This window comes from Halichoerus grypus, chromosome X (assembly GCF_964656455.1).
Source record: "Halichoerus grypus chromosome X, mHalGry1.hap1.1, whole genome shotgun sequence".
NCBI classification, from domain to species: domain Eukaryota; kingdom Metazoa; phylum Chordata; class Mammalia; order Carnivora; family Phocidae; genus Halichoerus; species Halichoerus grypus.
In genome coordinates, this window is record NC_135727.1 from 104,259,351 (window position 1) to 104,274,559 (window position 15,209).

The following is a 15,209-nucleotide window of genomic DNA, read 5'->3' on the forward strand; positions in this document are numbered from 1 at the left end:
TATTAAAATACTGGAGCATGAATGTGGTTATGGTGGGAGGGGGAGGGGACCAGCATGTTTGAATTTGGGACTCTGCCAGAAAATCAAGGTTATATTCTAACTTGGCTAAGAATGGAGTTGGTCTTTCTAAATAAATAATGTGTTAGCATGGGCCTAAACAATAGAGCTAAAATGGTTACAAATCTCATGTGAGTGGCTGTAGCAAAATTAATTACTATCATCCGATTAATAATGTGAAAAAGAAACATTTCTCTTGTCAGATACACACTTAGATAGCAAATACGTAAGGCCTTGTGTATTTTTTTTATATGTATTTCAGGATTAAAAGAGGCTCGGAGCATCTTAGCAACCAAGGCAAAGAGCAGACCACAATTAATTCTATGATTCAGTGCTTAGAATATCAAAAGAAACAATTGCTCTGGAACAGCAGAGCAATTGCTGTTAAAGCACTGAAAGAGAGTTCTGTGGCTCTTCATAAAAAGAACTCATTGTGATACAGTGAACCAAATGTTCTTAACTGTATGCCATACACTATTATATTTTCTAAGATAACAAAATAGTTGTTTGCTTTTTTCTTGTATAAAGAAGCTTAATAAAGGAATTATTAACAGTTCAAGGAAAAGCAAAACAGCATGGGAAATACGTACATATAATGCATTCATTTATATTATATGTAATATATAAATATATATTCTATATACACTACATTCACTCTAAGGGATATCTGCTTTGGTTTTCCTGTTACCCATCTCTTTTATCCAGCCCAATCCCCAGGGTCAAAGACATCGCCTTATTAACTGTGTTTGAAATGCCACTGGACCGCATCCGCCCTGATTTTCAATGCAGCTTATCTTTGCTCACTTTGATCTTTCTTTTCTTGACGAGTCTCCCATTTCCCTATGTTGGTCTTGTTTCTAGAAAAGTCCAGAATATACACTTTCTTCATGCTAAAGCTTCATCCAAGAACAAATGCTCTCTCACTAAGCAGCTTTGTCAGGTGTCTTGATCCAGCTGGATTTAATTAACCCCATCCAGACTGAGTTTCCAGGTGAATGACTCAGCAACCCGATTTTCAAAAGGAGGCAAGCTCACACTCATTTGGCATGTTAAGCAGTGTTAACACGTTGTTTTTCCTAAGTATGACACGAAGAAAAATACGGCACAGCTTCAATACAGCCAGATGAGAAGGAATAGAGGCATTCATTCTGCATTATAAGTCAGTGCTGATTTATGCAGCCACATGCTTCACAGTAAGGGCCTGAACATATCGATCTTGCTGTTCATGTACACGTTTGCAGATGAACAGAAATATCGAGGATCAGGTTATGCGGTCCTTGTTGGCTCTTCAGCATTTTCTTTTCAAGTGGAAGGCTTCAGTCCTGCCAGCATGTTCACATACTACGTTTGTTAATATTGTATTTCGTGATTTCTGAATATACTTGTAATAAACATTTCCAGATTGCCCTGCTGCATCTGTCCCTGACCCACTCTTTCTCTCTCAGAATATCGTTTATATCTTCTCTCCTGTCATATTGAATGAATCATCAGTAACTACCTTTTCATACATACCATAGTTATTTTTCAAGAGGTTTCTCTGGGTTCATAATGCTCTTTCATGAATCATCTCCCTCTTCTTTTTCTCTTTGACAGATGTTCATATTGTTTATCTAAAGAAAAAAAATGCTCTGAACTTTCTGTTCCAAGGTGATTATCATTGGTACAGTTAGGAATGTCATGAGGTGTTCTGATTTCAATAACTGAGTGACTAAGCTCTATAGAACAAAGGCATGCACTTAATATAGAGCATAGGGATTGACAACGAGTCTTGCCAAAGATTAGGATATTGCTGGCTTTATATCTGTTTAAGGCTAAATTTTATCTTACTATGTAGGAAATTAGAAGTATTGTATTAAAACACAATGTAGACTACAGAGCACTTAAAAGGAAGCCAGATTCTGGGGCACCTGGGGAGCTCAGTCATTAAACGTCTGCCTTTGGCTCAGGTCATGATCCCGGGGTCCTGGGATCGAGCCCCGCATCAGGCTCCCTGCTCAGCGGGAAGCCTGCTTCTCCCTCTCCCACTCCCCCTGCATGTGTTCCCGTTCTCACTGTGTCTCTCTCTGTCAAATAAATAAATAAATAATCTTTTTTTTTTAAAAAAAAGGAAGCCAGATTCTACTTTTTTGGGAAAACTAAATGATAATTGGCTAGAAATAGCTCAAAATATATAAGTTGCAAGTAAGTATAATGTTACAATTAAATTTTCTTCCTAATTCTTCATTTTAACTTATTACCATAGAGACAACATAACATGTGGTTAAAAAAAAAGTGAGACACTGGGGGGGGGGGTGCAAAGGAAAAAAAAACAAAATAGAATGTGTCTTCATGACCCCAAGCCCACCCCATCGCCGTCCACTTCCTACAAGTGGTTACGGTCAGGAACTTCTTTTATTCTTTCTCATGGTTTTCATAATTACGTATTTTTATTTCCTGAATAACTGGTGTCTGACACTAGATGGATTTACTCCTTGATATGAAGCCCACAGATATTATCTCTTATCCCCATCTGTTTCCTAATTTGATGACTATAATAAAATAATTTCATTCAAGAATTTATTTATTTGAGAGAGAGAACATGCACAGAGGGAGAAACAGACTCCCCGCTGAGCAGAGAGCCCAACATGGGGCTCGATCCCAGGACCCTGGGATCATGACCTGAGCCGAAGGCAGACACTTAACCCACTGAGCCACCCAGGCGCCCCTAATCGTTTCATTTTTAAAATTGTTGCCTGCTTTACTTTAAGTGGTCTTGCTGTACCTTGTTTCATCAGGTTTAGACAAGATCTGTTGACTACCTGATATAACAGATGACAAAATTACCACACTTGTAGTTCCTCCTCTTCCCTCCTCACCACCTTCCATTTTATTATAATATTCTTAGAAAAATTTCTTTTGAGTATAGTTGACACGTAATGTTATATTAGTTTCAGGTGTACAACATAGCGGTTCCACAGCTCTAGACATGATGCTGTGGCCCCCACGAGTGTCGCTACCGTCTGTCACCATGCAACGCTATTACAGTGTCATTGACTACATTCCCTCCGCTGTGCCTTTTATTCCCATGACTTATTCATTACATGACTGGAAGCCTCTATCTCTCATTCCCCTTCACCCATCCCACCCACCACCCTCCTGTCTTATAGTATTATTCTTGCATCAACAGTGTCTGTAACATTTATATATGTAGGTTATAGGTGTTTTTGACATGAGTCTATACATTGAAAATGCATTAGTTATTTCATAAATATAATTAACCTTAGAACAAAGTAATGAAAGTTGATGTTTATTAGGTTAATGTTATTTTGTAGCCACTTTTCTAATTAAAATAGCCCACCTGTTTCTCATGACATAGACACTATAATTTGTCCCATTGCACATATTGGGAAACTGAGGCACAGAAAGGGTGCATTATTTACCTAAGACCATTTGGCTAATATGTGGTAGAGCCAGGATTTGAATTTATAGAGGACTCTGCTTATCTACTAGGCTATGTTGTCTTATTCAATTTGTCTGTTTCCTCAAAAGACTGGTGAACTTTGGTTGCAGGTTCCTATTTATGGGTTCAGGTTTGGGTTAGCATGGGAAGGTATGTAGCTTTCTTCTGCAGTTGGTTAGTCTTAAAATTCTTTATGCATTTGGAAATCATAGTTGTTTAAAATGTTAATTAATGATGAATTTTAATGACTTAAAACCATTTTAATGCTAGAGGAAACCTCAAAGGCCATTTAGTACATTTCCTTCTTTCTTAAATGAAAACACTGAAGCTCAAATAGATAACATGACTCAGACAGTTCCTCACCCAGGTGATTAGCTCGTGGCCAAGAGGAGAAGGGGATGAAGGGAAAAGGGTTAGAATGAGGAAGCAACTGTATTCTTGTTCATCCTCCTTATTTAACCTTGTTGATTGTACTGCAGGTGAGAAAGCTAATTTCCCACACTCTCCCACCTATATTCTTTCCTGCTTCCCTTGCTGAGGGATGTAGAAAAGAAGGTAGGGCAGAGGTTGCATAGTGAAGTTAAAACTTCCCCAAATAGTTTAGAATTTAATTTGTATTTCTTATAGTCTTTCCAGTACTAGAGTCAGCTCCCAACTTATACATATTTTAGGTTCTAAAATATCGTTAGCTCTTGGGCGCCTGGGTGGCTCAGATGGTTAAGCGTCTGCCTTCGGCTCAGGTCATGATCTCAGGGTCCTGGGATCGAGTCCCGCATCGGGCTCCCTGCTCCTTGGGAGCCTGCTTCTCCCTCTGCCTCTCTCTCTCTCATGAATAAATAAATAAAATCTTTAAAAAAAAATAAAATAAAATATCGTTAGCTCTTTTGGGTAACTTGGAGTATAGAGGGCACATTAGACTTCCTAAGAAGCAGACAAAATTCTGGTAAATTAATCAGGGTAGCATCAAGTAAAGAAAAGGAAATGAGAGTCAAATGAGCAAGTTGTACCTTTATTTTCAGTTGTGGTTTTTGAAAACAACAGTTAAGCCGATCCTTATAATTTCCTTGTTTGCAGAGCATGAGTTCTTAAACAGGTGTCCATTGACAGACCCAATTGTCCTAAAATTCTACATAAGTTATGTGTAAAGATATGGACAGGTTTGTGTATGGATACAAGTTTTATAGTGCTCATCAGATTCTCAAAGGTATCTGTGTTCCAGAAAAGGCAAAAGGCAAAAAACCACTGGACTAATGGTTTCCAGTCTTGTTGGGGTAAATTGTAATTCCTTAAACAGGCAAGGCCTTTCACAAACTCATCCCAGTTCCCCTTCCTAGGAACGCTATCTCGCACCCCTTCTTGATACTGAAAATTTCTCAATGGAGCCAGGCCTGTGAGGTCTGATTGACTGAGCACATTCTGCTTTTTTCTTCCATAAGAACTTTGGTGATTGTTCAATATCCACACAACTCAGAATTACCTTCTCAAAAACTTCTTGAATCTAAACCCAAACCACCTTAAGCCTCAAAAAAATGTTTCTTGACCTCTTCAGATTTTAGAAAACATTCTATCTTATTATCTGTATTTTTTACATTTAGAATTTATTTTAACTTCTGATGTGTGCATTTTTTCCTTATTAAATTTTAAGTCCATATAGGATAAGAACTCCCTCTTATGCTTCTTCGTGTTTTCTCTATTATCAAGTAAAATGATATTCATATAGTATGTTCTCATCTAGTCTCTGGTTGCATGTCAACAAAATTTATCGATTCAACACATATTTAGTCAACAAATATTTATGGACTATCTCCTATGTGTCAGGCTGGGTTTCTAAAAGTGAACAAAACTGGTGAAAAAAATTGTATATTCTGCATTCTAGTGGGGGAAACAGATAAATAGACAAGATTAATTAAATATATAAAATATTAAATAATAGTAAGTGGTGATGAGAAAGAAAGGGATAAGAAATGAGTATGTTTAAGTTTGATTTGGGAGTGTGCAATTTTAGATGGGGAGAGGGCAAGGAAGGACTCACCAATAATGCAACTTTTGAGGAAAGACACAAAGGATGTGGAGGAGTGAGCCATGTCCATGTCTGGGGGAAGAGAATTCCAGTCAGAGAGCAGCACATGCAAATACAGAAGCTACCTAGCCTGTTTGAAGAATAGGAGGAGAGAGGCAAGGAATCAAATCAGATGGTTAATGGGGAGCCAGACCATGTAGGGCCTTGTAGGTCACAGTTCAATCAATGAATTTTACTCCCCCGTAGCAGGGATTTGAGAAGAAGTTTATGATGAAACATTTTAACAGATCACTCTGGCAGCTTTGCCAAGAATAGATTAACAAGGGCAAGAGTGGGAGTAGGGGAGCAGTTAGAAAGTTAATGCAATAAATAATCCACACAAGGTAAAATGGTGGTTTGGGTGGAGGTGATGGCTGCAAGGGTAATGAGAAGTGGTCAAATTCTGGATATATTTCCAACTAAGCGTTGTATGAGAGTGAGAGTCATCAAATTAGACTCCAAGATTTCTGTCTGAGCCACTGCAAGTTTGAACTTGTCCTTGATTATTGAGGAAAGGAGAGCTATAAGAGAAGTAGGTGGGTTGGGGGAGTGGGATGGAGATGAGTACCAGAAGCTCGGTTTTGGGCACCTGAGTCTTGTGATGACTCTAAGTGGAGATACTGAATAAGCAGATAAATCTAAAGTCTGGAGTTCAGGGAAGAGGTCTGGGCTAGGCTTATGAAATTGGAAGTTACCAGCAAATGGTTGGCATTCAAATTTCTGACACTGGATGACATCAATATATTTTTGTTACTTGGCAAGGGAGAATAAATTCTCCTTTGTTTTCTTCAGGATTTTCAAGTAAAATTGTGACTTGTTAAATGAAAAGCGTTATTGAGGGGTTATGAAGAGTAGCACTCAATTCTTGAGGATGATGGGCATGGGTTGTCAATTAAAAATCAGAAATGAAGTGAATCTCATGAAACATTGTAAGTTGATTTATATTTGGTCTTTATGTGTGTGTATTTCAGGCCAGACCTGTTTGATTGGAATAGTGTGGTTTGCCAGCAGTCAGCCTCACAGCGACTGGAACATGCATTCAACATTGCCAAATATCAATTAGGCATAGAGAAACTGCTTGATCCTGAAGGTTGGTACATTTCTGGACTACCACAGTTTTTAGTATAATTTAATATTTATCGTCTCAGATTTAACATTTCCACAAACTAAGTACAAAAGAGAAATTATGCATTATGTGTTTTTTCTATATCCTGAGTGTATTTAAAATGTTCTTCTTGCAACGTATTATGAATTATCTTATATGATTTTAGCTCTCAAAGTACCATTATCTAAAACTAAAGCATAAAACTTGAGAAAAAATTCCAAGCCTTTAGAATGTATATGTCTCATGGATGAAGCATATTACATTTGAAGTACATTGACTCCAAATAGTTATAAAAAGTTCATGTTTTGCTTATTCTACCAAGAGATTTGATAGACTAATCAGCTATAATTAATTAGCTACTCTTGCCAATTTCATTCATATACTCTATAAAAGGCAACATGGTTTACTCTTTAAATCAGGAAATCTATTCCTGGCACTGCTTCTGTTATAATTTGTCACTCTGGGGGAAGTCCTCCATTGGACGGTTATTCATTTTCTGCTTCTTCAGTTGACAGGCAGTACTGTATTTATATTTTTATTATATTACACTTAAGTAAATTTCATCATTATCTCTGGTGCTACATAGTCATACTTTCCAGACACATGGATTAGAGGGATAATGATTCTTGACCTCTGCTTTTCTTCTAAGCTATGAGGCACTTTTTTTGTTTGCCGACTTGTTTGAAGTTGCAGACTCTGTTCTCACTTTCTTGAAGCTTTCCCATATTCTAAAACTACAGTTTGGAGAAGCAGTGTCTGTGGAGCTGATATTTGGGTAGGGTTATGTAATTAAATGGTCTTTGGAATAGTGAATCAGTCCAACTAAGGAGATCAAGTGGTGGTAATAGGGTCTCATCAGGAAAAGCTCAGAAATAACTCCGAGGATATTCGTTCAGTGGTGAATTTATCATCCACTAGAATCTAATCCTCTGTGTTACAGACCTGATTACCTCATCTTATTGACAGCAGATCCATATGGTGGCGGGGGGGGGGGGTGCATAATTTTAAGCTCAAAAGAGGATATATCAATCAAAATGAAAATTCAGTCATTTTAAATGAGATATTTAGCTATGACAAGAACCAGAATACTCACATGTAACTGACCGATATATTGCTCTTGGTAGGCACATGTACTTGGGAAGGAAAATTATAATAGCACAAATGTGTTTGTGAGGTTGAAATCAGATTAAGTTCATTAGCAATGTTTCTTCTGCTTTAAATAATGCATAATTTGGCACTGACTCCTGTAAACTCTTTGTGTTGCTTCAATAAATGATTAGCATCCCTCCTTCCCCGGTTTAGCTCTAAGGAAGAAATTGTATCAGTCATATTTCCTTGTTTTGCAGGATGGGGGAGGGTTACCTCACTTTTGACTCCCATACTGATTTACATGTTTTTTCATACTCCATTGAGGTAGAGAAAGGCAGATGTAATGAAAATATGAACTCTAACCCTTAAGAATAAGAGCTACAGTGTATGGATTTGAAGGATAAGCCTGTTAATAGTGTTTTGTTTTTCATTAAACCCATACATGGTAAACAGTTCCCAATATCTGGGATATATGCTCTAGTTACTCTTGTGTGTGTCCTATCCTTCATAAAATAGTAAGAGTAGGTTTAAAATAGATCTTTTTCTTGTTAAGTGATAAAATGGCTAAAATGGCTTTTGTTCTTAAGTTTTCCTTTGAATCAGTGAAACAGGGACACCAAATAGGTATCCACATCATAATCAGAAAATAGATTGATAAGCCTGTAGTCAGAAAAGGGCAGTTACATGAATGATGTATTTTATAGTATAAAATAGCCTGATATACCCAATTCCATACATTTTCCTAAATGGACAGTATATGTTGAAATGTACATCCTGTAGACCATTATAATATCTCAAATAATTCAAAATCAACCAAATATAAAATGAAATACAAGCTGATTAATAGAGAGCAAACCACTGGTTATGGTTTCATTTTGCCAATAAAGTCTTCGATCTGAAAACCCTTTCTGTTAATGGGCTCCCTTCCAATTCAAAGAGCATTCTGTCTCCTAAAATGGTTTATTACAGTTTATTTATGGCTCTCAGTAGGACGAGGATTCAACATAAATCTTACGTTATATTTTTAGGTATATGTCAGTTCCTGCCATTGTGTTAAGGAAATACCCAAATATGCATCTAGAAATTGTTCAGAATTTTTCTGGAGATGGTAACAATGATAATTGAAAGAAAAAAATATTAAACTAAATCATAAGGATTTTTATTCACTGATTCATTAGTCACAAAATAATAGCATTTCTAAGAGTTTAAGACTTAGAACACTCTCTTCAGTGTATCTAACATGGGAGATTCATGGACTTTTTTCATGCCCTGTATGGTAATTACCTTTGAGATGTTCATATTTTTATTTAACCAGATATTCGTTCTTTAGCTTATGCATGATGATGTCAGCTATTCTCCCACAGCGATTTTCATTTCATATCTAATATGCTTTTTAGGAGGTTAGTAAAACATTTTGCTTTATGTTTGGGGAGATTTTTATTTTGGGGGGCTTGAAGTTATATTTGGCTTAAGAAATACCTGCCAAAAAATGTTTTTAGAATTTTAAACGTATGCTTTCCTGATTGGGCTGATTTATAAATTAAAAAGTCATTGAAATATAATTTGGAGGTTTTCATGTCTTGCATATATTGACTTTGGTACGCTTTGTTTGGCTTTAACTGGTGTTTTGAGGCCTGAGGTTTGGTTTTAAGAGGAATTGCCTTTTAAAATGAGTAGCAGTAAGCATTAGCATAAGCAATTTCAGGAGCTGTTTCTGCTGTGTTTAAATGTTAACATATGCAAAAATAAGTACTATTAGGGTAAAATTATTTAATAATTTATGTGTCTTTATGCTCATAGATATAAAAGGTTTATCTCCTTCAAAATATATCCTGTTGTGAATCAGGCGATTCATTTTCTGTCATGATTTCCCTATAAGACATGCTTACTACTTGCATTGTGGGTTTTATATACCCACAATTATTGTTTGCTTCCCTGAGTTTCAAGAAATTAGTTTGTTTGCCAATCCACACAGCACTCTCTGCATTAAGAGAATGCTTTGTCAGCTTTTTCATGTGAATAACAAAGTGAAGATAATCTTTTTAAAGGAATAAAAAAAAATCGGGGATAAAAATTGTGCTGGTTCTAGATATCTTTTGCATGTTACTGTTGTAAATTGTTTCCATTTGGGATATGCAGTATAATGTGGAAATGCCCTCACTTGTTTACCAGGGTAACTTTAGAATGAAAGACAATGAATGATGAGAGTCAAATTTGAGGAACACTATGGCTTGCGAGAAATATCTGTAACCTCAAAATGACATTTACAAGCCAATTAGTTTGGTTTTAATTCACTTCATTTTAACTTCATGAGGGTGGTGACACAGATTGTATTTTCTGCTTGGCTAATCCCTGCATCCCTCTTCAGTTGTTTTTAGAGTCTACTTTTCCCAGAATAAGCTCTGCCTTGTGGAAAGTTATACTCTTGAAATGAATGGTTTCAGACTTAACTTTGTATCCATGCGGTTTATTAGCCTTTAAAAAATTCAAGGGAAAATAGGTGGCATTTGCCATAAAAGAGAAGAATGCTTTTAAGGCCTCTTATTTGAGTATCTGTTGTTTGAGCAAGCAGTGTTTTTTGATTCCCTAACAGCAAGAAATATTAGTAAGTAGTGTATACTAAGTTAAAACTGAAAGAGGAAGACCGTATCACCTCAGAAGGGTGTTGTTAACTTAAATAACCAGAACTTTTTATGGACATGCATACTCATTTCCTATCATTTGGACTGATTTTCCAGAACCCACTCTAGAATACCTTTTTATCCCAGAAAATGTAATGAGATTGGAATATATTTGTGTTCCCTCTGTATATGATTTCACCTAGAAATTTTTATTGTAAGTATCTCAGATTCTTTAGAACCAAACTCTCTGTGGTGTAAAATGTTCTTTTTCCCATATATTAAAAAAAGAGTATTTTAGTAGTACATGGGAATAAAAATGGCCATTGCCTTTTTGATAACAAAGTAACCTGTACAAGATATATGTTACTTTGTGCCTTTCTAAAATTGATTTATATCATTATCTCTGGCAGAGAGTCTTTAGAGATATTACAAGTTGTTACTATCTAAGACTAAATCCTGAGTGTCTTGGAAGAACATTTTTTTAGTCTACTTATTCTGTTATGGAAAATGGAAAGTATCATCTTCTGCTTATGCAGATATGATAATAGCAAAATAATGTTCCTATTATGTCAGCAGGAGACCACTTTTTCCAGGATTTCGTTTTTAAAGAAACATTAAAATTTGATCATTAAAATCAAATTATATCATTTAATTGTGTTAAATGTAATAATAATGAAAATATTTCTTTAATTTTGAACTTCAGTGGATTGCCATTGGAATGAGCAAATTAGAAATGGTGTTGTATTAGCAAAGGAATGGGGTACATTAGTAAATTTAGTGTTGCCATCTCATTTACGTAATGTATATTGAGCACAACCTTTTAGCAAAGGAATTTTGGAAACACTGTTAAATAATTTAAATGTATACTTTCATTAGCATTGCTTAGAACAAAGACTGGCATCGGTATCTAATGAGGCTTTAGGAAAACTGAAGGCCAATGCACAAGTCCCGAGAAATGTGATTAACATATTCTTAGCCTGCATATCATCAGAGTAAGGCTACTTATTAGTATATCCTTGACTGTTTTTAGGTTTTACCCTGGACCTTACTTTTTTTTTGGTACAACATGTCTTTTCCATGGGCAGACACATTACATAACTAGCCTTGACTATCCAGTGCCACTTTAATATACTTTAATGTGTTTCAGTTGAAGATGACTTTACCAGGGTATCTGGAGGCATCCTTAGTTTTATCACTGCTACTGTAGAAAAAAAAATCTTTAAGGGACAATGAGACAGTACTTTGTGTATGAAAGTAATACATAGCAAAATAAGTAAATGAAAACTTTGTACATGGGTAAAAGGTCATCACTAATAGTATATAAATATTATATTAACATAAAAATGAGGATACAGATATTATATTAGCCTTGTGATACAGTTGATTATAGTTACATTAAGATATTACTGTTGGAATCTTTTATTTCCTGATGGAGATCTTTTAAATTGCTTGTCACAACAGAAATCCAAAACAAATAAATATGTTAACATTTCCAGTAGCCTGAAAAGTTAACAGTGGCATGGTGGGGGGTGGGGTGGAGAGAGAGAGAGAGAGAAAATGTGAATTTAGTGTCTCTTTTTGATGCGCTCTCTTCTATATTATTCTCAGTTCAGATAGCATAGAACACTGAATATTTTCAGGACAATTTGAACAAATCAGTAATAAATTGATGTGCTTTTTCTTCTGTTGATTCATTTCAGTCATTTGGATGACTGAAATAATTGGATATAACTGTCCCAAATTCACCCACTTAAACACTATGGAGACCTCCAAAACATTAAAAACAATACATGTGTGTGTACATGGCCTGAATTTACCCTTTATACCAGATCATTTAGCATCTTGTACTAATCTTTCATGTCCTTTTATTATAATTTTGACTTTGTGGGAAACAGCTGATGTATATTTTTTATCTCTCATAGGAGTTGATTTTTTAAAATGAATATTATTCATTGTTATAGTTAAGTAATGTAGTTTCTCACTTGATTGTGGAATTTAAATAATGAAGTATAATCTAACATGTGATTTAAGTTTGCATTGTGTATGAGTTTTTATATCAAATTTATTCAGAAGCATTTGAGTATAATCCTTTCCTAGATAACTGGGAATTTCTTTTCAGTTATTTTACCTGGATGTTTTCTATCTAAGTGGGGGAAACATAACATCTTAGGCCTATACAGTCACAATAAATTATGTTGAATGACTGATAGGACATCTATAAATTGTTGCAACAGCTGGGAAATGCATCTACCATATTCCAATGCTGAATGACATATAATAGATTTTTGTGAATGGTGTCCCTAGGTATATCATCACTAGGAGTCCATGAGACTGTTAAGGAAAATGTATTAGAAAAATAATTTGTTACTCCTTTGTTACTGATTTTAATCAAACTCAGCTCTGAAGTATTAAATGAGATATTAGTAAGTGTTCCGTAGTTGATATCTGCGTTTCTTATGTGTCACAGAGGAGTGTAGCCTTAATCAAAAGCATTTTAAATATTTAATAACAGAAAATGAGGATAAAATGGCATAAATAGTTTCAAAATTTCTGAGGTTTTTATTGAATCAGTGATGATGTTTGAAAGTAAAACATATGTTGCTTATGGCTGGAACATTTTGATTCATTTCACTGTTTTCAAAGTAGAATTAACTGTGTTTGATTAAAAAAAAATTGTAGAAGATATCCCAGAACTTGCAAATGAGTATTTGAAAGCCTTAAAACTCAGTATGAGGAAAAGAGATTATCAGGTTGATACATGTATTTCCCAATTAAGTAATTTCTTATATAGAAATACATGGGCCATTTAATAGCTGGAATATGAAACAGAAGATGAAAATGTATTACTTTAGTAAAAATATTTGGGTAAAATAATAATGATTTGGGGTCTTGGTTGATGCCACTTAATTCTTGTAACAGGATGGTTATCCTTGTAGAAGAGACCAGAAGCTTTATAGTAGTCTTATGACTATATTTAAAAATAATTAAACTAATAATTAAAATAATACCATACTTTTAGATTTATTGTCTTATGGCAAATTTGTGGGGTTAGTGGGTCATATGCTGTCCACTTGAGAGATGAGCAAATTGTTACAGCTATTAAGTGCTTGGGAATGTTATGTATTATTAAAATATAATATGGTGGTTGAAACCCAGGGTTTTTACTTTTTAGAAATAATCAATTGTTCTGTAGTATCATTCTCGTGAGTTACTTTTTCAATATTGCTGAATAAACTTGCCTCAGACCGAAGCACAGTCACCCCTTAAGAGGGGTTTTCTAATTTATCACCAGTGATGTAAACTCAAATATGTAAAATTCCTTTTGGTAAAAAATAACTAAAATTTAAGTAGGGCAACCATGTTCTCAGAGCCTCACATACTTTATCCTATTTTTTTTTTTTTTTTTACCCAGTAATTCCGGGGCAGTTAATCCTTATGGGAAAACTAAGTCTTAGGAAGCTTTCCTAAACCCAAGATCACATAATCAACAGAGAGATGAGCTGGAATCAAGTTCAGGTTTATCTCTTCTCCGAGTCCATGTTATTTCCAACAGGAGTGCCCGATAAAGTCTTGTGGGGTGGTTTATGAAAACACTGGGGTTGGAGCAGAGATTCTGATTTCATTGGTCTCTGGTGAGCCCATGACACCAGCAACGTTTAAGAACTCATCAGGTGAGACCATCATATAGCCACGGTAATAATAGCTGCAATAGAATAGTTGTTTCCATGAGGTACGCCTTTTAAGAGGATAAAATCCGAATCTGTTGTCCCAGAGTTTGTTCAGACCTCTAGCCTTTTCTTCCTGAAGAGGTGACTAAGTCTGCCATTCAAATCTTCACTTACTGGAGCATTGCTTATTGCCAACAGCCCTGTCGTTAATGAGAAGTGGTTCATCCACCAGATAAAATAGAAATAGCCTGCTGTCACCTAAGACTGGCTACCAAAACCTTCTCTTTAGGATTAAGGGACTTGCCTTATCTCCTGTCCGCACAGCTCTCTCTCTTTCTCCATTTATCCCTTCTTCTGTTTATTACTTCACAGATGTCTTTGTGATGGAATGGTGCTCTCTCTCAAGCACCGATGCCACCAAAGGGTCGTCTAAGGACAACCTCTGTGTGGAGGTGGTCCTTGACTCTTCATCCTTTTATTTATTTTTCCTTTTTTCTTTTCCTTTCTCCCTTTGATCCTAACTAATATCATTGTGCCTTGTCGTCAGGGCCTTGATGATCCCTTTTTCAACCAGTACCTATTTCTTTCACTGGCACAGCTGATAAAGCCGATAGAGCCTCTTATTCCAGAGGACTTTTCAATATTAACTAAAGGATAATGAAAGAAAAGAAAAAAAAATTTAAATGGCAGTAAAATAATTTTTTTTAGAATGTAAGTTTGTGATCCTATGAATCTATTTAAAAGAAGCAAATGGCTTTAGTTAACTTCATAATCTCTAATATTGATGCCACAAATAGGTTGGCTTTCATCACAAGCCATTTATCTAGGATTAGTTTTGCTAAACAGCCTGTATTTCAGCCAGATATACGATTTTAATGACAGGATATAACGGTCATTGTAGCCTGCAAACTCACTTTAGTTGTGAGGGGATCAAACTGGCAATTATACTCACAGATGCAATAAAATTTAATCTAATACTGCATTTACTTAGCTGCATAGAAGGATATAAGGCAGGAAATATGCTGGCATGAAATCTTTAGGTCATTGGATGGCCCAGAAGCAACCAAAATATGCACGTGTGCCCTTCATACAAATGGGGTGCATATGGTGAGGATAAGATCCTAGGTCACTGTGGGCTACTTGACATAAAGAAGCTGTAGCCTTGATTTCG

At 35.6% G+C, this 15,209-nt stretch overlaps 1 protein-coding gene across 9 annotated transcripts in view; it reads left to right on the top strand.

The window, feature by feature from the left end:
• Positions 1-15,209, top strand: part of DMD (dystrophin) — a 2,185,421-nt gene that overhangs the window by 532,752 nt on the left and 1,637,460 nt on the right. For all 9 annotated transcript variants that reach the window (XM_078064107.1, XM_078064109.1, XM_078064106.1 and 6 more), the window contains exon 7: positions 6,527-6,645. In XM_078064107.1, the coding sequence (XP_077920233.1) occupies positions 6,527-6,645 (119 nt within the window). The remainder of the gene's footprint in view (positions 1-6,526; positions 6,646-15,209) is intronic.